At 48.3% G+C, this 20,761-nt stretch overlaps 1 protein-coding gene across 1 annotated transcript; it reads left to right on the top strand.

Annotated features, from left to right (window-relative positions):
• Positions 1–788: 788 nt before the first annotated feature.
• LOC127469285 (carbohydrate sulfotransferase 9-like) lies at positions 789–20,635 on the top strand. The gene is made up of 3 exons (XM_051783426.1): positions 789–890; positions 17,152–17,307; positions 18,772–20,635. Exons 2-3 carry the CDS (start codon positions 17,211–17,213, stop codon positions 19,578–19,580), a joined length of 906 nt encoding a protein of 301 aa, XP_051639386.1. The 5' UTR covers positions 789–890; positions 17,152–17,210; the 3' UTR covers positions 19,581–20,635.
• The last annotated feature ends 126 nt before the right edge of the window (positions 20,636–20,761 follow it).

Genomic DNA, 20,761 nt, shown 5'->3' with positions numbered 1-20,761 from the left:
TTAATCTCTCTGATGCTGATTTCACAGGGACTCCTCCAGCCAAGGGGGACCTCCAAGACAAGCCAAGAAATGATTTGCTCCCTAAAAAACCCATCAGTCCCCATACTCCCAAAGCCTGGTCACACCATGACATATTTCTAAATGCCAGGCCAGAGCCCAGGAGCCCATGGAAACGTGCCCTGCATCACTGGCAGTGCACAGCGAGCTCAACTGGGACATCATCCCAGCTCCTCTGCATCGCCCTGCTGCCAAACTGCCTTTAAGAATTTGGTCATGGGTTACACACTCAGAAATTACCTTTTCTCTTCATGGTCCAGAAGCCCAGCTTTCCAGACAAAAGTTTAATTTTTATTTTTAAGCAAAAGAGATTTGCCAGCACAAATTAGGAGATAAACAAGCACTTTAGTCAGCAGTCAGTGTGACAAACACGATAACCTGGCAGCAGCATTGCGCTTCCTTCTTTGCATCGCTCCTGTCCAATACAGCTGTTAAGGCAAAAAATAGCTCTGTTGAAAGGATCACCATAATGTTGGGTGACTACAGGGGTGACAGCAATCCACAAAGCACTAGAACAGACACACCAGGGCACAGAAAGGCAAAATAAAAAGAAACACTAGGCAAGGAGCCAATGCTGTTCAACACAACTACCTGGCATATTTGAAATGTAATCTCCTGATCTATATACATAAAGTGCACACACACACACAGAGTTTTCAGATACATTTTACTACATTGCATAACACTATTTACTCTATTTTTAAATCCAAAGACACTTTGGAGGAATACTGTTTTTGAAGAAATTACTTCTGGACATGAACAAGATCTTTCTGCTGGAGATGGGTACATCAAAACTGGTACATGGAAAAGAAACAGACAACCCACTGTGACAGGTTTGAATAGCTTTTGTGTATATTCATATATATATATACATGTGTAATTTTACACAAAGACACCTGCACACATTTGGCATGCAGGCACACAGAATTCCATAAGACAATAATTTAGAAATTTCTTTGCCAAGAAGTTACGTATCATCCCAAATCCCTGGATTACTTCTGCTGAACAACAGTCACTGAATACTAAGCCTGTTCATTTTTTGAAGACATAGGTTTTCTGTTTCCTGATCCAAATACAGAACAAAAACAGGATCATAATTTACCATGGAAGACAATGAAAATCTTATCGTTGTAAATATATGTAGTGAGATAATACAAATCCTGTTCCTTGGTATTTCCCCTCCACCCTCCACTCCTACCACTACTCCTTCCAGCTTTAGGGCCTCTCCCCTGCTTGCATGGAAGATTGACGCCCATCTTAAAGCCATAAATTACTCACAAACAGCTACTGAAAGTAGCAATGACCGTAGGGTAACACTTCCACAAAGCAATAGAGCTTCCTGGCAAGCTGATAAGAGTTTCCTGTTTTGAGTTTTGGGTTGGGTTTTTTTTCCTCTGATAAAAATTTGACTCTCAAAACATCTCAGAAAGGAAGGACCAGCAGATTTTTTTTTCCCTCCTCCCCTAAACATGTTGTGTTGCGAAATTTGCTCTGTTTTGCTGAATATGAAATGGAGAGCAGGTCCAAGAAACCTGAGCACACCAGCTGAGACAGCAGGTGAGAGAAACACATCAAGCCCTTCACCACTTAGGGATGATGGACTGGCTTCAGTGCACACCTTTAGTCCTACCCTGAACTCTCGCCTCTCAAGTTCTGCATTTTGCACTCTGGCAACACTTGACAGAGCAAGAAAAGCTGAAATCTTCAGGGACATGAGCTCTGCACATGTGTCACCTGTGCTTGAGAGCCACCAGATGGGTGGCTATTTCTGCTTACGGCCGATCTGCTCTGTGTTATGTGGGGGACCTCAGACACAGGTTTTCATCTGAAGCCCCAAGGTCACCAGTGAGCATTCCTGCACACCCTGTGTTTGTAGCAGCCTGTGGTTGCAGCAGCCCGGGGATTCCCGATGGCCTCCATGGGAAGTCCACTCCTTTCCTCACCTCAGTGCACCTCCTGGACCTGCTGTTCCCGATTAGTACAGTCAGACCATAGGTCCTATACCTGGGCCAAAGAGACCGTATCAAATACAGGAGTGCCTCTCCTTTACCCCTTCCCTGTAAGTGCTACCTGCCCAAGTGCTACTTGGCAGTACCCCCCTACCCAAAGGTGTTCACATGTACCTCTGTTTTCACTGGTCCCACATGCCTCCCTTCTTCAGAGGTAAGAGAAAAATCATTGCACGGGCTTGATTCAACATCAAGTCTGGATATATGATATCCCCTAGAAGCATTAGATTCTCACACAGGATTTTAACATCCCCAGAATCACCTCTCACTGAAAGAGAAATAGCCAGCTAGAAATTTAGTCCACTCCAGAAAGTGAAGTAAAAATAACTTTAAATGCTCCATTTGTCCTGGGGCGTGTAGCCTCTACCCCTGAGAAGGACAAAGGTAGGTCAGAGCCCCCCAGCTTCTCTGGCACAGGAACAACCTGGACAGTCATGACAGGGATTGCAAGAGGGCAACACAGCAAGGTGATACTTTACAAAGCAAAACCTTTTAAGCATAAGCAAGATAATTTTACATGGTGAAGTTCAAAATAGATTGCACCCCCTGGACAAAGAGCAGCAGATCAGTGGGTTTTTCCAAATCAGACGGGGCACTGTTTCACATCACTTCTCCTTTGAGCTGTATTTCACCACTTCATCTTACAGTAAATGGTAGAAGTGAGAAGTACTTACACAACAGAGCAGAGATCACAGACTTGCATTTTTGTGGGCTTTCAGGCATTCACTTTTCACTACATGTGAGCCACATGCAGTCATTCACACACAGAGGTGCTCAAAACAATTTAATATGCTTGCCCATATTCGCTAGCAAGGCTGACAGTGGCTCTTCACACACACCCACTTCAGTGCACGAGAAGAAAAGCAGAGCAATCAATGCTACAACGTCAAATTTCAAGACATGCAGCTGTCCAGGCCAGCCACAAACAGGACAACAACGGATGCTGCAACTCTACCTTCTCCCAAAATCAAAAAGCCATATTCTAAAAATGACACTGCAGTTGAGACAACAGCCCAGGCAGCTCCATCCAGCCCTAGACATTCAAGAGTACACAAAATCATGACCAAATACTTTCTCATCATTCACCCTCTCTCTCCTTCCCCAGTTTTCCTACCTGTTTGCCAAAGGCTGTTCCCTCTAGACAACTTGGCTCTCAGCAACAACCCAACACTGTCATCATCCATCCTTTCTAACCTTCCTGCAATTTTGCTATGTAGGAGAAGACCAGCTCAGGTGAAAGAAATTCTACTCTCAAACCCCTGTGCATCTGGCAAGCCAGCCCTGTGCTAACCATCTTAAGGGGTCTGGCTAACTCAGGCTGCTCTGCTCAATTTTTCTAGGATTCCCTCTCCTGATGAAGGCTGTAAATGCCCTCAAGCACTTCTTCCAAACAAACAACCTTTCAAAATATGTTTTGCAGCCAAAGGCTCAGAGTGAAACTTTGCTGAAAAAAAAAAATGAGCCATTGCATGTTTTTGCTTTATCACCTCTCAAAAAAGGCAAATTAGAAGGGTTACTGACTAACATCTGTCTAATCACCCTGGGTGGTGCTGGTGGTCGTATCCTCCAGGCATGTGACCCTCCCAGACTCAGCACATGTATTCCATTTCTCCTGTTGAGCACCAAAACATTCCACTTTCACATTTGGTTTGTAATCTCTGACTGACATTACATTCTTCTCACCACCTTTTGGAAACTTGCTGCTTTCCTGAGCTGTGTCAGCATTAACGGGCAGTGTTCCCACACTGCTCGTCCTCTGAGCCCTAAAACACCCATCCCTAGCCATGAACCAACAGAGTGAGCTGTGGGGGTTCCTTTGCCTCTGCAAGACCAAAGGAGTTGTTTGTAGCTGTGCACAGGGTCTGAACATCTCTCACCCAGCTGGAAACCCTGTTGTGGTGCAGAGCCCCCACCTGAGCTCAAAACCCCTCCTGCTTTCCATGGACTTTTGAAAGGTACTCTTCCCAGACAGGAGTAGATTGAACCCATATATACACATACACACACAGAAAATGTCAATGTAGTCAGCCAAGAGATATGCACATCATGATTCGTTTTATCCAGTGGCTTTTCTGGACACAGTTTAATTGCTTTTTGCAAGCCAAGCAAAAATCCTTTTGCTCCAAGGTTCAACACAGATAAGCCTGAAACGAGCTGCCTGACAGAAATGCTGACAAGGTGCCACAAGGGCCACCTTGATAGTCCCTGCAGGACTTGTCTCAGTGCCACCCTGCCCACAGAGCTGGTAAAGCTGGTGCAGCTCAGAGGAAAGCCCTGAGTGTGGCTTCAGCTGGCAAAGAGGAAAGCCCTGAGTGTGGCTTCAGCTGGCAAAGACCTGAAATGTCGAAGAACAAAAGTGTGGCTTCAAATGGGCTGCATTTGTCATACAAATCACAGTGGTAATGAAAATACTCAGCCACAGCATTGTTTTGGCAGTCACTTTTCAGTGTTGGACGGCGGGAAAGGAAGAGGTTTGGGGATTGTGGCTTAGGGCTTGTTTCTTTACTATGGATCCCAGGGAGCTTTGTAAAGTGATGCTTGAAATCAAGATCAGATGTCCCAGCCCATCCCTTGCAAGGGAGCAGACCTAAAGCTGGCAACTTGGGCAACACAGATCCTCACAATGCATCAGTACATCATGTCATACCACCTGGATGCAGAAATTTTGAACAGAGAAAGGTCCGGACTGAATGTACATCAGGGCAGCTGACAGGGCAGTCAGAAAGTGGAGCCTTTGGCTCAGAAATATGTTAAAAAGCCACATGAAGAAGATACAGAGGAATCTCTTCCTGTTTGCCCAGGACACAGACCTTGGCCACAGCATTGATCTAAGGGGATTTATTTAAGCCACACTCATAAAATCTGCTGAGAGGAAAAAAACCCCACAGCAGAGCAAATCCCACCAAGAGCAGCTGGTGACAGCAGACTCCTTCTTGGCGTTCACCATTGATTTCTCAATCCAGTGAACGGTAGGAGCCAGCCATCAGGAGAGAAGCTCGAGGTTTAATTTTAGCCTGCACCCGCAGTGCATATATTTCCCTTTTATTTTTAATCTGAACTTCATGTAAAAATAGAATTTCCTGCTGCCCGATAAGGGATTCCTGTTTTTGTGGCAGGTCTGCCTTCTTGGGAGGCCGGTGCCTACGGGGTTATTGATGGGCTCTTCAAAGCACAGTAGCCCAGCTGAGGGGGTAGGATGGACAGCATTTGGGATTTACATTGTTCCCGCTTGTCTTAGGGGAAGAAAATAAAGCGTCTGTGCCCCCCTCCTTCAATGAATCACCACCAAATTTAGCATTTATGGAACTCTGTTTTGGAAAATCTCTATTTGCCTGAATATTTTTAGTAGAGGGGTTTGGGTTTGCATCCTTCCCAGGTAGATCTTTGTCAGTTTGCCGGGCTCCAGGGCGGCGTATCCTGCCTTTTGAGCCTGGTCATCAACCGGGAGATAAATATAAGTGCAGAACAGTCATTTCTCCCACCCTTCCCACTCTCCCATGACACAGCTCCCACATTCCCCTGCACATGTGTAGTCACCCTCCCCAAGACTGTTCCTGGAGCTGCAGGGAGGAGCAATGCCTATGGCCTGCATTGAGGGGCTGCTCCCCACCTCTGCCTGTGCTCTGCAGGACACAAGAGTGTCACAGTTTCAGAATAGACTGTTTTGAGCTTGAACACCGATGATTTTCAGTCTCCTATAATGCAAAAGCATCATGTTCTTATCTATGTCTGCTCTGGGTGGGTACTCACACACCAAAATGTCATTCCAGAGACCCCAGGGTCACTAGCATCATTTATGAAAAGAAAAATGCTGGCAAGGACTCTGCTGCCCACCAGCTCCTACTCTCTTCTTGCTTGCCTTTCTCTGTGACCAGGGAAAAAGTCCTCAAGTGCTAAAAGGAGACGTGTCAAGAGGAACATGAAAAGCAATTCATGCATTTGATGGATGCCAAACAGAAGCTTCCCTCAACCCCCAGCAAACAATTCCTCCTGACAAGTAAGCAAAAGGGAGTGAGAGTTTTCCTTGAAAAGAGGAAAAGTGCATATTTTTTCCTTTTAAGAGTAAGTCTTGGTTCTCTCACTGGGGCTCTGTATATCAAAAATGTGGCTCTCAGGACTGAAAGCATCTCTGGCTGCAGCCCATTCCTGAGACACCCTTTAACACTGCAGGGAGCTGTCAGAGAGGTGCAGGATGGAGAGGTTTCCCTCCCCCTCACACGGGTTTGGACCCAACAGGGCTATTCCCAGGGACTTGACCTCACCATGTGAAGACTCAGGAAGTAAATATGGGCAAGGACAGTGCAGAGAAATGTCTCTTTAGGGTCAGCCTGAGAAATACCACTGCTGCTATTGCCCAGGGTGGGGAGAGCAAGGGGGGCAAGAGCTGTCTTCAGCCTGCTGCCACTGGGGAAACTCAAGCCTTCAAAATGGAAGAACATGTCCTCTAACCGTGGGAAGCTTCATGCTGACTCCTCTATGAAACGGCGGAAGAACAACCCGCAGGTCTGACCCAACACACAGACATCTCACCCCAGCTCCCAGGCTCATTGCCACAGAGCCTGCAGCGCTTTGGCATGCGTATGGGCCTTGGTTTCTTCCTAAAAACAATTTGTCCTGGTACAAAAGTCAAAATATTTGGCTTATATAAGACCAAGGGAATGGAAATGTTGCAATACCAGAGAGCCACCACTGTATCATTTTTATTAATCAATCAAAAAAGGAAAAGTAAGGCTTTAATAGCTGTTTCTCTTGTGGCAGTGCTCTAGCCTGTGAGTTTGCAGCCCAACACCCTCAATGCTGTGATTTGAGGCAAGACTGTGCCTGCCAGGGACCAAGCTCTCTGAATTTATACCAGGAGTATTTATAGAGGCAGCTGGCACTGGCAGCTCTCCGGGGACACCAGAATGGTCTTCCGCAACAGGGCTGACGGAGAAGCAGTAAGGGAGTGGGAATGTGCTGGAGCAACACCAAACCACCAGCCAAGACTCTAAAAAAGCTTCAGGAGGACCCAAGAGCCAGGTCTCAGGGGCATTTCAGTGCTCTGCTCCAGTTAAACTGCATGGGCTGGGGTAGCACTCCCACGTTGATCCCGGCACTCGGGAGCTGGTGTCATTTTAGAATCATAGAATCATCCTGTTCAAAAAGACCTCTAAGACCCTTGAGTTCAACAATTAATCTAACACTGCCAAGCCCACCACTACACCATGTCCCTAAGTGTCACATCTACACAACATGGATTCTATAGCACCTTTTCACCCCTTCTCTGCTGTCTTGTCTTCCCTCAGAGGCTGAAGCAAGCAATGGATGCCTGCTTGAGGGTGTTTTTCCCAAGGGAGCCACCTCTCCATCACTCATCTTCTGTCTCCTTCTTCATCTTCACCTGGAGAATCAACTGAGGATGCATAACCAGGGTGCAACAACCAGTTGGGGTCACACGCTTTCAGAGGCAAAACCTGTTGCTGGGTCTTATGTAAGAGTTGTCAGTGGTGCATCTGAAATCTATTTCCAAAGAGCTCCCAAAATGTAATTTGTTCCCACACACCACATTCAGAGGAAATAGGTGTAGGGGAAGATGAAGGCTCATAGAGTCAGGAGGATGTTAGGGTGAAACAGTTATGCACCCCTCCTGAGCCTTTCCTTGAGGCACAGAGGTCTCTGGTCCTCCATTTAGTGTCTTTCCTGGCCTGTTAGTTCAGAGTTTCATTGCCTGCTTTTGAATTCAGCACACAGGGCAGGTGGAGCACCAGAGCGTGACTTTTAACAGCTGCCACATTTTATGCCCTGCATGAGGGAGCAGAGCTAAAATCTTTTGGGCTTTTTCAGACCAAAACTGCCTCAACTCCAGATCTGCTGCTTCTTTAATTGTGTCCGTGTGTGAAATGACGGTGATTTGCTCATTGGCAAAATTTGTCTCCTGAAGTGATTTTTCAGTGTTTCCAGGCCTTTCCTTTCACAACATCGTGTGTTTGTTCTGCAGAAATGTGGTGCTGCAGGCCACAAGAAGCTGCTTCCCACATCTCCAAGCAGAGATTTCTCTTGGAAATATTTATATCAAATGGACCTCAGCACCTGTAGGGAGACAAACACGATCCTGCTGAACGATATGGTCGCACTTGTTTGAGAACAACCATTTGAAGGGGGGAAAAAATCATATTCAAATCAATGTAATTTTATACTTTATGTTGCTTTGCTGCAATTGCTGCACCCAAAAATGGAGGGGGCAGCACCAAGGAGGAGGTTATGGGCTGGTCATCAAAACCAATGTCCTCCAGGGAGCTGTAGAGGTGGCCAGGAGGGTGGTGGGCAGGGAAGTGATGGGAGATTTTACTATGAGGCAACTCTTCTTGTCAACCAAGATGTACAGATGAAGATATGGATAAACAGAAGTGATGGAAGTGCAGGGCTCTTACATTCCCATCTCCTTGTGTACCCCTAGATGGGTCCATCAAAGCCCTGAGCTCATGGAGAGCAGTTCCCTTGAACTGTATCTGCCATGTAGGCTCCTCAGAGAGAAAGGCAGGGGACTGAGTTTTTTCACACAATGAAAATAGCCAGAGAAATGCCCAATTTACAGATAGTTAGATGAGATTTACTAATAGAAGTAAAATAATGGGAGGAGGAGGCAATTTTTGGCTGCGTTTGCCAACTTTGAATGAAGGAGGAAAGCCATTTCCCCTCTTACTTCTTCCAAGAACTCTGGGGAAAAAACAATAGGAAGAGAAGTTTCTCTTTTCTTCACTTTTAGGTAAAAATAACCCCAAGGAAACTTAAAAAAAATAAATTCTGACCAGTGTTGAGATCAAGAAGGAGGATGTTTGACACAGCTGGATTTGCAGACTGCAGTGGAGCTCCTGGCACTTTCTCACAGTACCTGCCCTGGGGTAAAACCAGCAGAGCCACCTCAGGAGCTTCTGAGACTCTGCAAATTCCTCTTCTCTGACCTGTTGCAGGGCCAGGGGGCCTTGAGGTCACATGTTCTTCCCTCTGCTGGACCTTTCCCTATGAGGCAAGCAGATAATGATCTCCACAATTGCGTGATTTGAAAAATAAATAAAAAAAAAAATTGCGGATTGTTTTTATAACCTTTATGTGGTGCCTATCATGATGGGCTGCCCAGTTCCTGTGAAAACATCTCAGGTATCCATTTGGTTTGCAGGAGTGGGTCAGCAGGAGGAGATGAAGGCAGAGAATCTCTCGGCTCTTCGCAGCTGGACAGTGACAAGAGGCTCCCACACTCATGAGACCCAGGTTCAGGAAGGTGTCACCAAGGGGGATGCTGTATGTGGTGTACCCCAAATGAACCCTGCACTCACCTGTGCTCAGACAAGGCTCATGTTGAGACAAGTGGCTCCATCAGTCAGCTGGACAGGGCTGGACATTGTCCCTCACTGGCCCAGCCCCAGCGTTGCTGCCGGTCCTCTTTGCGGCTGCTAAATCCCATGAGCTGTGGGAAAGTGCGAGGCTCAGAGCCAGCAACAGGTCAGGATGGACAGGCACGACAAGATTTGTGTCCCCCGTGGGGTCAGGCACTTGGTGCCCAGGTTGGGAAGGTGGGAGCTGAGCAGAACTATCCCAAAGCTCTGCAGCCAAACGCTGGTGCCTCCTGTCTTTCCGCCATGCCGTGAGGGGCTGCACTTCTGGGAAAAACACAGGAAAGCAGAATTTTGGTTTGTGATTCACATCCCACAGACTCCAAAACCAGCTTGTTGGATGGGAAGTCCCGGTGTCCACAGCCCTGTGTCCCGCAGGAGATGGCAGCAGCATGGAGCTGGCACTGGGGACCAAGCTCTGCCCTTCCTGTGCATCTGGCCCCAACCTAATGCCACCAACAGAGAAAAGGACAGGCATTTGTGGCCCTGTCATGCCCTCCCCATCTGGACCACAGTGCTCAGGCCATCCCACACATTACACAAGAGGCTTCTGGCAGCCATGCCTGCCTTCAGTCCAGTCCATTTGTCCCACACCATCTCTCCCCAGGAGAAGTTGTAGATGTGTCATTTTCCTTTCACAGGACACAGAGCAGCCTTATCCAAATATAAACAACCTGGGAGTATTTGCCGGCTTATTGTCTGGACAAAAAAGTAAAACAAACAGACCTTAAACCCTTTTCCCCCTGCCACTTCTGGTACAGTAAAACAGTCAGGGCCAGAGACTCCAGAGTTCCCAAAAACATCACTCATCAGAAATAGCAGAAATAGCCAGGTATGGAGGTAGCCCAAGAGAGCCTTCCTGCCATCTCCTCTAAAAGTCACTCAAAAACCAGTCAGAGATCTCTGAATATTTAAAGAGTTGCTGTATGAATAATGGAAACAACCAGCAACCAAGAAAACATGATAGCCTGCAGCATCACGGGGCAGCACTCCCTTGGGAGAGGCCAGGAACAAAGAGCCAGTGTCTGGGTGCACCCTCAACAAGCTCAGCTCTCTGGGGGCATCAGCAAAAACCAGTCCCTGGGTCAAAAGGTGCCTGAGAATCCATTCCCCCATGTCTCACAGACACATGTAAGAACTTTCCTCACCTGATCAGGCAACAGCACAAAAATTTATGCAAAAAGGGGAAAATGCTTCTGTAAAGAAAGTAAAAGTGTTTATTCCCTAAAAACAGGGCAGGTACAGGCTGCAAAGCCTGAAGAAGCAGTTCCCATTTCACAGTGAGAGAGCTGAGGCTCAGAAAAGAGGACCCATGGGAGACACAAGCCTAAGCCCCATGAGATCCCATCTTGCTTTGCCCATGTAGTTCCAGCTCATACCTCCCCTTCCCTTTAGGGACAGCAGCAGGGAGATCACAGTCTGGCTCCAGTGAGCGACGTTTTACATCCAATGTTTTCTTCCCACCATCCTAATGGCTTTCAACACCAACACCTCTTTTTTCAGGAGATTCTGAGATGTTTCAGACACAAATCTCCTGTGTGATGATGTCCCCGGCAATGCCGCTGCGGCCACTCAAGAAAAAGCCCTCCCATCTCTGTGAAGCTGGGGAACAAGCAGAGCCTTTGTCCTCCTGTCAGTGGGTGGAGAAGTGGCTCCTGAGTGCTCTTTCAGAATCCCTCTCTTACTTGGGTCCCAAAGGGAAGAGTAGTCCAGAGAGGAGAGGTGTCTGCATGAAATAAAATTCACATTAAAAATGAATGAGAAAGAAAAGGTAAAGAACTAGATTTTCCAAATTCTCACACATCCACTGTCTGGTTTGTCTGTGAGCACTTTGGGTTTCTCCCATGTGGCACTACTGTGTTTAACAGCCAGAGGAAGAGAGAGGAAGGCCAGGAGGAGCTGGGAGGTGCTTGGGACACAAAGGCTGAAATCTGGTCAGAGAAATGCTCACTGGTAAAAGGCCCTGTACTGTTCAGGCTACAACACAAAGCTCCATGAGAAACTACTGGAATGGAGGGGATGGTTGCTGATCCCATGGCAGGTGATGGGATGGGGGCGATGGCCACTAGTCCCATGAGCATCCTTCTGCTGCACACATAGATCCAAACACATGCTATTTCTTTTCTGTGGGATTTCCATTACTACTGCAGAGAGGATAATAGCTCTAATCCCCTTAGTTTTTAAGGTGTTGAGACTCATTGAATCCCCTGGTCCCCCCTCCCCTGAAAACACACATATCCTTAGTAAAGCAGGGAGAGAGGGGTCCTCCAGGCAGGCACATGGCAGAGGTTGCATGGCTGCCTTGTCCTCTCTCCACCACCATTAAGTGTTCAAGCTGATGCAGGCCTGGCTCAGATGATGCGAAATTTAACAGTTTGTGTAGTAATTAAGAAAAACCTCTCAATACAGCATCACTAATTAGACAAATCCTCCCTAAATTACCAGTAGTTCATGGCACCTTGTAAAATCCTTGTGTAATAGCCTTGGAAAACAATGACACTCAGTGCTGGCAGTAAGCCACACAGCTCAATGGCAGTTGCAAAGCACTTTGGATGTTCATGAGCCTTTTTTTTTTTTAAAAAAAAAAAAAAGAAAATTAAAAAAAAAAATCTAAAATGTACGTTTCCCCCAGTGACTCTGCTCCGGGGTGTATTAAAAGCAGCACCTTGACTCAGCCTACCACATAAACATCCTGCTGCCCCCGGACAGCCTGATACTGTCTTCCTCCCAGGATGAGGAGCTGAATAAGAAGTGACAATCACAGCTCCTGCCCGCGGGAAAACAGGAAGTGCCAGAGTTGTACAACCACTCCAAACATTGTCTTACCTGCTTCACTCCTTGGGTGCAATGTGAACTTGTTTTTCTTTCCGTTCCCCATTGCATAACTATTTCTGGTCCAGGACTGGCCAGTCCTGGGATGCTGCTGCATGGGGCAGTCTCTGCGGCCTCTGGCTTCTCCCTGCCTGCCCAAAGCCAGCCTGGTGCAGAAGGACAAATGTCCACCTTCCTAACCCACTGCTAACACTGGCAGCTCTGAACGCAAACACTGGAAGAGATGGAGAGGAGCTCAGGGTGCTGGGCAGATTAGCTCACCCACAGCTGCCCACATCTGGCAGGAGCCAGACAGAAGAAAGTCCTAAATCTTCCCCACCAGAAAGCAGCTGAAAATGGGCACTATTGGCCAAATCTCTGAAATGACCAGAAGGGTGAAGGAGCTGATGTTTACAAACATGCTCCAGTTCATGCACCAAAGTGCTAAACCTTGTTCCAGGCAGCCCCTGAGACTAAGGAGGTCCTGTGGGTGGGCAATGGGGTATTGCCCCAGTGTCAAAGCAAGCGGGGCAGCCAGGGTTTTCTGCAAGCACACAGAGATTAGCTCAGGGAATCAGGAGATGTGACGGAGAAGAGGCCACTTGCACCACCCCCATTTTATTCACTAATATGCACTCCCACCCTCAACTCAGGTTTGATTTCAAGGAATACCACTCCACTTGGTGCAATGCATCCCCAGCCCAGTAAGCCTTTCAGGACCATCCTTCCAAAAGACAAGAGACTTTCCATGTTAAGGGATGCTCTGGGAGTGGGGCAGCTTGTTCCTCTTCCAAGTGCTCCTATGCCTCTGCTGAGACACAGGCCCAAATTTGCACGCAAAACGTAGACATCAGTTGCAAGTTTCCAAACAAGAAGAGGGATAAGAAGGTTTCCTCTCTGCTCTTCCTTTACTCGCAGTGTAAAAACATCCCTCGCCAAATGAGGCAGTGTTTGCCATCAATTTGCAAAGTTCACATTCCCACAAGCACAGGCAGGCATGAGGAGGAACAAGGAACAAGGGAGGGGGGACCATCACATCAGTACTCGCAGGTCATGGTCACACAAGACAATACTTTGCAAAATTTGCAAGTGGGAGGAATGTGGGAAGGCTGAAGAGGAGGATGTTTATTAACATATAAGAATATCTCCAAAGGGTTTGTGTCCTATGAGGAAAAAAGGGACCCCAAGGCAATGCTGTTTGAGCTATTGATGGGGAAAAATCTGGAAATCCTTATTGAGGCAATCCTACTGTTAGTGTAAAGAAAAAGAGAATAGCTTTTTCTCACTTCGATGGCACTGAGGGTTTCCCTAAATAAGGTGAAGCTTCAAATGAATTCCCTGATTTAATTCCTTTGTATAATTACATTAAACATTAGGATGTGAATTCATTTTCGCACCTGGCTCAGCCTCTGTGCCCAAAAAGGCTGCTGCCTCCCTATAGCATAGAGCAGGAAGCCTTTCAGTTCAAGAATTGCAGTCTCAGTCTTGCTGACTGCTTCCAAGTGGTCAATGGAAGGCAAGGGAAAGCCCAGTAGTGGGTTTAAATAAGTGTCTACAGACACTTGAGAAAACATTTCAGCACCAAAAAAAAAAAAAAGAAATCCCCAGGGACAAAATAAAAATAAAAAAATAAATCACTGCCTTTTAAATGCAGCAATCTCAGGCATATATGGGAGGTGGCTCCTCATCCACATGGCAATGCCAGCTGCTCAAGGCCCTTGCACTCCCTGGCCCATTAGTGCTGCTGTCAATTAGGAAGAAGGTGGAGACTATCACGTGGGATTAACTCAGGCCTCTGAGAGGTGTTTGGAGGCCCCCACAGGGCATCACTGGTGCCTGGCACTGCCTGGCACCAAGAGGGAGTTCAACCTCCAGTTAATGAGTTTATCCAGTTATGCTGTGGAAAATTTGTGTTTGGGGCACAAGCCCCATGGCAGCCCATCAGCTGAAACAGCCGTGGCAGAGCAGCTTCTCCCCACAACCAGCCCCTGGCAGCTCAGGGGCAGTTTCCTCCTGTTTGCAGGTCACAAAGGGACAGCAGACACCATGTCCTCCTCTGAAGAGACCCACACTGGTGTAACTTGGTAAGAGATGTTTCTTTGCAATGCAGACCAAAGGGGAGTTTCCACTATTTTTTCTTCCCCTCAAACAGGCAATGTCTCTCTGCTTTCACCTTATGACTGTAAAATAAAAATAAACTGCATTTCTCCCTACCCATTGCAGCTGCACTTTGGCTCACCGTGGCTGCGGCTGGGACAGTCCCTGCTGAAATGTTGTATTTCAATGCAGGAAGGCGCGTGCTGCTGCCACCTGCTTAACCAAGAGAACTTGCAGAGCTCCTTCCGCCCTTCAATTTGTTAACCTCACTGCAGACCATTGAGAAAAAGGGCCTCCTTGCACTGGAGCTGGGTCTGCTGGCAGCTGGACCAGCTCCTGTTGTTCAGGTTTGTGGCCAGGCCACAGATGCTGCTGCCGAAGAGCAACTTTGGGAGCTGCTGAGGACCAGTTTGGTCACTCAGAGCAGGGAAGGTGCACAGCACCTCTCAGTTGGACTCAGTAACTGTTGAACTTGATGATCTTAGAGGTCTTTTCCAATCTAAAATGGTTCTATGCTTTCCATACCTGCCAACCCGAGCTGGGGAAAGAGCAGGGTGTGCTGCCTTGTACAGAGCCCTGCTCTGATTATTTCCTGATAATCATGCAACCCTCATGGTCTGTGCTTGTCAGCACTACAGTAACACAAACCCACTTATTTTCAGGTAATATTTATCCCTTTCTCAAGCACCCTCCTGCCCTAAGATCCATCAAGCTGGGAGGAGCAAGATTAGCACTGCAGCTCAAAGAAAAGTGTGTGCCTTCTGCTGGGAGGGGAAGCAGAATGTGGCCATTCACTCCTGCCCCCACACATACCAACCTCTGGCTGTACCTGGCTTGTTCTGGATTTGGTGGGGAGCAGGTTGCAGGGACACATGCAGCAGGGCATGCCACAAGACCTGACCTCCCAGCACAGGGATCCCGTGACCTGGAGGGAGTACGTCCTACTCGCTGTAAAAAAGATGTCACTGCATCTGTGAGTTAAGTAGTAGCTGTTATCTGGTTTATAAAACATGGAGACATCTGCAACTGTCATCTGGGGCATCAAAGTCATCTCATTCCACGTGCCAGCTGCGAGATTGCCATGTGAGTGCCTGGCATGTGATGGGCACACGATTGCCATATGATCAGCGTGTGACTGGCACCTGACCAGCACATGATCAATGTATGATCTGCACATGATGGGCAGGATGGGCACACAACTGGTGATGCCGAACGGACACGTGCCAGGAGTGTTCCAACACAACTGAAATTCTCTATCTTTTTTTTTTTTAATAGTTGTATCTAAGTGTATTGATCTAGTTTGCTCATGGAAACATTGTGCTAATCAATAACAAGGCTTTACTAAAGATATGCAACATGTGAGGGACAAGGAGCAGTTCTACCATGAAAAGCATTTCACAGCCTTTTCCAGAGGTCCAGCAGCTTTCCCAAGGCTCGAAGGAGACCAAGGAGGCTTTTGGAGACACAAGTGTGAAGCTGTGAAGTTCATTCTCTAAACCGTAGTGAGGAAGCATTGAGAGAGAGAGCCCAACTCAATCGCCGCCATCAGAGATGTGCAGGGGTTCCTCGGGCACAGAGCACCCTCTGGTGGGAAAGCCATGGTTGTCCAAACGAGAGCAAAGCCACCCGTGGCACAAGACTGGGCTCTGTCAAGTCCTCCTGGGAGGTGGGTTTCCATCGCACGGGGTTGCTTCACTGGCAGACTCCCCGTGCAACACAGCCCTTGTGCCCATGCCCGCTGAGCACTGCCTGGCTCAGTTCCCTGCCCTGGTCGGCGTGCCCAGTGTGCCAGCTTGCTCTCCTCGAGCTTTGAGGCGGTGATCCCATCTCCTTCGGTCCCTACAGTTCCCTGCAGCTGCAGGGTCTGGCGGCCAGATCGCATCCTTGCCATGTGCCAGCCCATGGCCTGACTGCCCGAGGGATGCTGCCGGCGGCAGGTGGCAACTCTCACCACGAAAAGGCAATTTGTAAACAATCAGTTTTGAAGCCTTTGTGGCTGTTAAGTGTGGGGCTGGGTGGGAGGAGGTCACACTCCCCTGGCTGCTGCAGTCCCCTTTGCTGCCTTCTCCGTGGTTCTCGCCCCCGTCAGGCTGCAGCTCCTTGGAGCAGGGGGAGAGCAGCATGTCTGCCTGCCTGCGTGGGATCACACCCCCTTTTTGGTATAACGGGGCCTCCACACTGCGTGGTGTTTACGGCTGCTCTCACAACAAGCAGCAGTCATAAATTTTAAGCAGCCCCCAGTAAAAAGGACACAGGTAGCAGTTCAGTACTTCAAATCCCTGGTTAGTCATGGACCTGCCACATGTTGCTGGATGTGCCCTGTCACATCACTTCCCATCACAGTTTCTACCTTAAAAGTCCCCCCCAGCACCACAGGGGCAGGACCCATGGCCCAACACTTGCTTGCTCAGCCCCATTCCCAGGACACGCTGCTCCCCACAGCAGCATTCCTCTGAGTAGTACCTCACTGAGTGCCAAAGTCAGCAGAGAACAAAGTGGATCAGGGGACCCGGGACATCTTGCCCCACCTGGCTCTGCAGAACCCTGCACAGGACTGGGGATGCAGGGCTCGTTTCTCACAGGGATCGCTGTCATCTGGCATACCCAAGTGCTGAGGGTGGCATGAACATTGAACAAAAAGGCAGATTTTGCCTCAAAAGCTCATGTTGTAAACATAGGGCAGGAGGCACCTTTTGTGACTCAGGCTATTTCCCTGCCCTGAGCCAAACTGCTGCCAAACAGTACTTTAACCCAGCTCTGGGTGTGTTTAAATAAACACAGGAGGTTCCCCAACACCCTTCTTTCAGGTCCCCACCTGCTCACTAGCACAGTGTTCAACAGCCAGCGCTACCACAGCACCCCAGAAATGCGTTTCCTTCCCCGCCTTGTCGTCTCAGCTGCCCTGGGCATCGCTGCTTTCCTGAGCTGGAGGCTGCTGTGGACCCCGGCTAACGGCCAAGGAGGTAAGGCCTGGGCACCGTGTGGGTTCTGCATATCTGGAAGCATTTCTGTGCCATGGGGGAAATAACCTGGAGCTTCTTTTGGAGGTTCTTGGCAGGCAAATGCCTACAGTACATAAAACACTCTTTGAACAGTGTTTGTGGAGAAAGCACTTACTGTGGAGCCCTGCAGCTTTATATCCTTAGTGGGGTCACTGATCTCAGGTGTGGTGGGGAAAACAGGTGTCAGGCTGCTGGAGATAACTACCAAAACCTTTGCCGGGAAGGGCAAAATGCTTTTGGGAAGGCAGGAAGGAGCAGGAGCAGGAGCAGGAGCAGGAGCAGGGACTTCTGTGATTATTGCATTTCATGCCTAAAAAATGCATCCTTCTCCTTCAGTCCCCATCATTCCAGGGCAAAGTCTTTACTAGATTTTGCAGACATTGTCATTCTGGGGCTGGACAACTCAAAGAGCAGCCTGGCTTAGCTGCAGGCACCAGCCACGTTTCTTCCTGTGTTCCTGGTGTCCTTTGCCCAATTTTAACTGTGGTCCTCTTCCCTGTACAACAGCCTCCCCAAATCAGTGGGAAATATTTAACTTCCCAAGGACCCAGGAGAAACCACCAAACTAAGTGTCTCCCCAGGGCTGCCAAATGCCTGCACTGAGCAGATGAGGCAGATGTGCTGCTGCTGCTAAAAAGATAAAGTAACAAGGCAGGCATTAATCTTCCACATTCTAACCCACTATGGCCTCTTCACATCAAAAATAAGAAGATAAAAGGAAAGAACAAAGCTGAAATCTGAGAAATTAAGCTGACTCTCATAAAGGCTTTGTATTTGCTTTTGCCTTTTATATTTGTGTTGTTGTCTCACTTCTATTTGCCTTTTGCTTTTTATTTGCTTTTGCCTTTTTATCTACAAGAGAAAAATTTACTTATGGAAGTGATACAAGTTACGTCATTTGGATCCCTAAATCACCCCAAGCCATTAAGAATCATCCCTTGCTTTCAAATATATTTGGTAGCTGATGTTAACATATTAACAGACACAAAAGAGTTTGCAGGACATCGTGTATTTGTCAGTCTCTCAGAATATTTCTGACTCTTTTGTAAGCTCACCTCAGTTATGATCATTTGAAAGCAAGGACATAGAACAAAAAATTATGATTTAGTGGAGAATGGGCCCTTGACACCAAGTTATGGTCAAGATTAGTCCTCAGACATGGCGATTTGGGGAAAGTGGGGTCTGGGTGTACATAATTTCACATGTTCATGGAGACAGAAACCCACATCCCAGCAGAGCCAAGCTCTTTGCCAGGTAGGGTTCGTCTCCCCTCTCCTACCCATCTTCTTTATTTATGATACATCTTTTCCACAGTGAAATAACTGGAAAAAATAGTGCCACAGCATCTTGTGCTGGGGGGGCTGACTCAGGGCAGAGGTCCACTATGGGCTTTCCTCACCCCCATCTTCACATGGTGTTCCCCAGGTGACCTGGCCCCCAAGGCAGAGGAGGGCTTCACTTTGACACTGGACACCTTCCTTCACGTTCAGCAGCTCAGGAAGAAGAGACTGAGAGCTTTCTGTAGCCAATCACGCAAAGTCACCACGCTGCCGAGGAGCCAGCAGGAGAGAGCTTACCTGCTCTCAAATCTGAGGGTAAGCACCAAGCTGGACTTCCTCTACTGCCAAGTGCCATCAATGGGAATCGAGGAATGGCAGCAGCTTTTGGAGAAGCTAGAGAAGAAAAACATGACTCTCCCTGTGTTGCTTCCCCACCACTGGCGTCACACTAAGGAGACACAGCTGAGCAGGTTCAACCAGACAGAGATAGAGGCCATGCTAGGGTCTTACACCAAAGTGCTGTTTGTCAGGGACCCTTTCCACAGGCTGATTGCCACATTCCTGCAAGGCATGGGCAGCAGCCCATCCTTCAGCAGCTTTGTTCAGGATGTTTTAGCCAGTGGAACACACAACACCAGTGTGGCTTGGAAACCACTCGTCAGCCTCTGCCTGCCCTGTCTCATCCAGTACGACTACGTGGTGATGTTTGGCTTCCACGAGCAGGAGCTGGGCCACCTGCTACGGCGGGCTGGGCTGTCTGTGGACAGCCTCCTCCCCAAGTTCACCGACACCCAAGTGCTGTGGACCTACAGGTGGTTATCAGAGCAGATGTTCAGTGAGCTGTCTGCCCAACAGAAGAAGAAACTTTCTCGCTTCTACCGCTGGGACCTTTCTGCTTTCCCATTTTCTAGCAGTTTTCTGTCAGACTCCTTCAGCACTCCAGAGACCTGGTAGAAACAGCCCATCTGGAGGGACTGTTTCAGAGAGCATTAATCCAAAAGGAAGCACTTCAAGATACTGACAAGCCTTTGCTTCGCAGCTGCCTGCAACGTAGTTGTCCAAGTCACAGCTCCAAAAGGTACGTCAGAGAGCTGAGACAGACCACTGCCAGGGATGGGATATCAAGGCTCTTCATGTGGTTGAACTGTATTTAAACACGACAAGAGCAGGCACTAGGGAAACTTGTGGCACTAGGCTTGGAAAACTGCATGAACTGAACAGTGGAGCAGCTCTCAGCAAAGCCAGCATCTTGGGTTAGAGTGGGTCGGACCTGCTGCAAACCACAGCAGCATCACCCATGCTCTCTCTGCACTGACATTTTGTATTCTGGGCTTCCTTTTGGGCCAAGAGGTTTGGCAATGGCTTCTTTGTGATAAGTCTCCCCACGCAGATACAAGAAGTGTTCCCAAAGGAGCATGTCATCCGGAGTCTCCTTCTCCCTACTCTGCTTAAGTAGGTGAGATAGGACACAGGGTGGTACACCCTCCTGGAGAATCACTGGTGATGTTCCCAATCTTTTCATGCTCACAAAAGATCAGACCTGGCCCATCATTTAGTCTTATCTGTTCTGTGTGAACTGTTCCTGTTTTACAATCTCGCATCTCCTATGTGTTTAGGCTCAAGAGGGCCTTGAGGATGGCACATGATGCTTGCTCCATTCACAAGTTTTGAGTTTGGCTCCCCCTGTTACAGGGCAGACTCAACTGGGCCAAGGCCGACACTGAGACAAGGATAGTTCAGTCTGCACCAGGTACCAGCCACACTATGCAGAAAAACCACCTTCCAAATTGTCTCAGCAGCTGATGGGCCCTGTGGAGGTGGCTAGAAGCATCAGGATGCATCACTGTGCTGTTGTGGAAAACAGTGGGGCTACTGTAAGCTCCTGCTGGCAGAGAAGCACAAGGACTGACTCTGCTTTCGTTCGGACTTGGCTGCCAGTGTGGCCGGACGGAGGCCCAGGCTCTCCAGCTGGCTCATCTGTTTCATCTGGCTGAGTAGCTTGGAGCAACCACCCGCCTTCTCCCAGCCTTGGTCACTGAGCTGATCTGACTCAGCCTCCAGGAAGGCTCCATGTTTGCCAAACACCAAGGGTGAGCTGAAGTTGTCCAGCTTTCAAAACACGGCAGACTTTTACC

This window comes from Manacus candei, unplaced genomic scaffold (genome assembly GCF_025592945.1).
Source record: "Manacus candei isolate 608988 ecotype Guabito, Panama unplaced genomic scaffold, ASM2559294v1 h1tg000017l, whole genome shotgun sequence".
Classification (NCBI taxonomy): domain Eukaryota; kingdom Metazoa; phylum Chordata; class Aves; order Passeriformes; family Pipridae; genus Manacus; species Manacus candei.
This window is presented reverse-complemented; position numbering and strand designations above follow the sequence as displayed.

Excerpts from the sequence above, each read along its gene's own strand:
- LOC127469285 (XM_051783426.1), top strand. The coding sequence starts at position 17,211 with ATGCGTTTCCTTCCCCGCCTTGTCGTCTCAGCTGCCCTGGGCATCGCT. Across the intron at positions 17,308-18,771 it reads CCCGGCTAACGGCCAAGGAG|GTGACCTGGCCCCCAAGGCA; the intron begins GTAAGGCCTGGG and ends GGTGTTCCCCAG.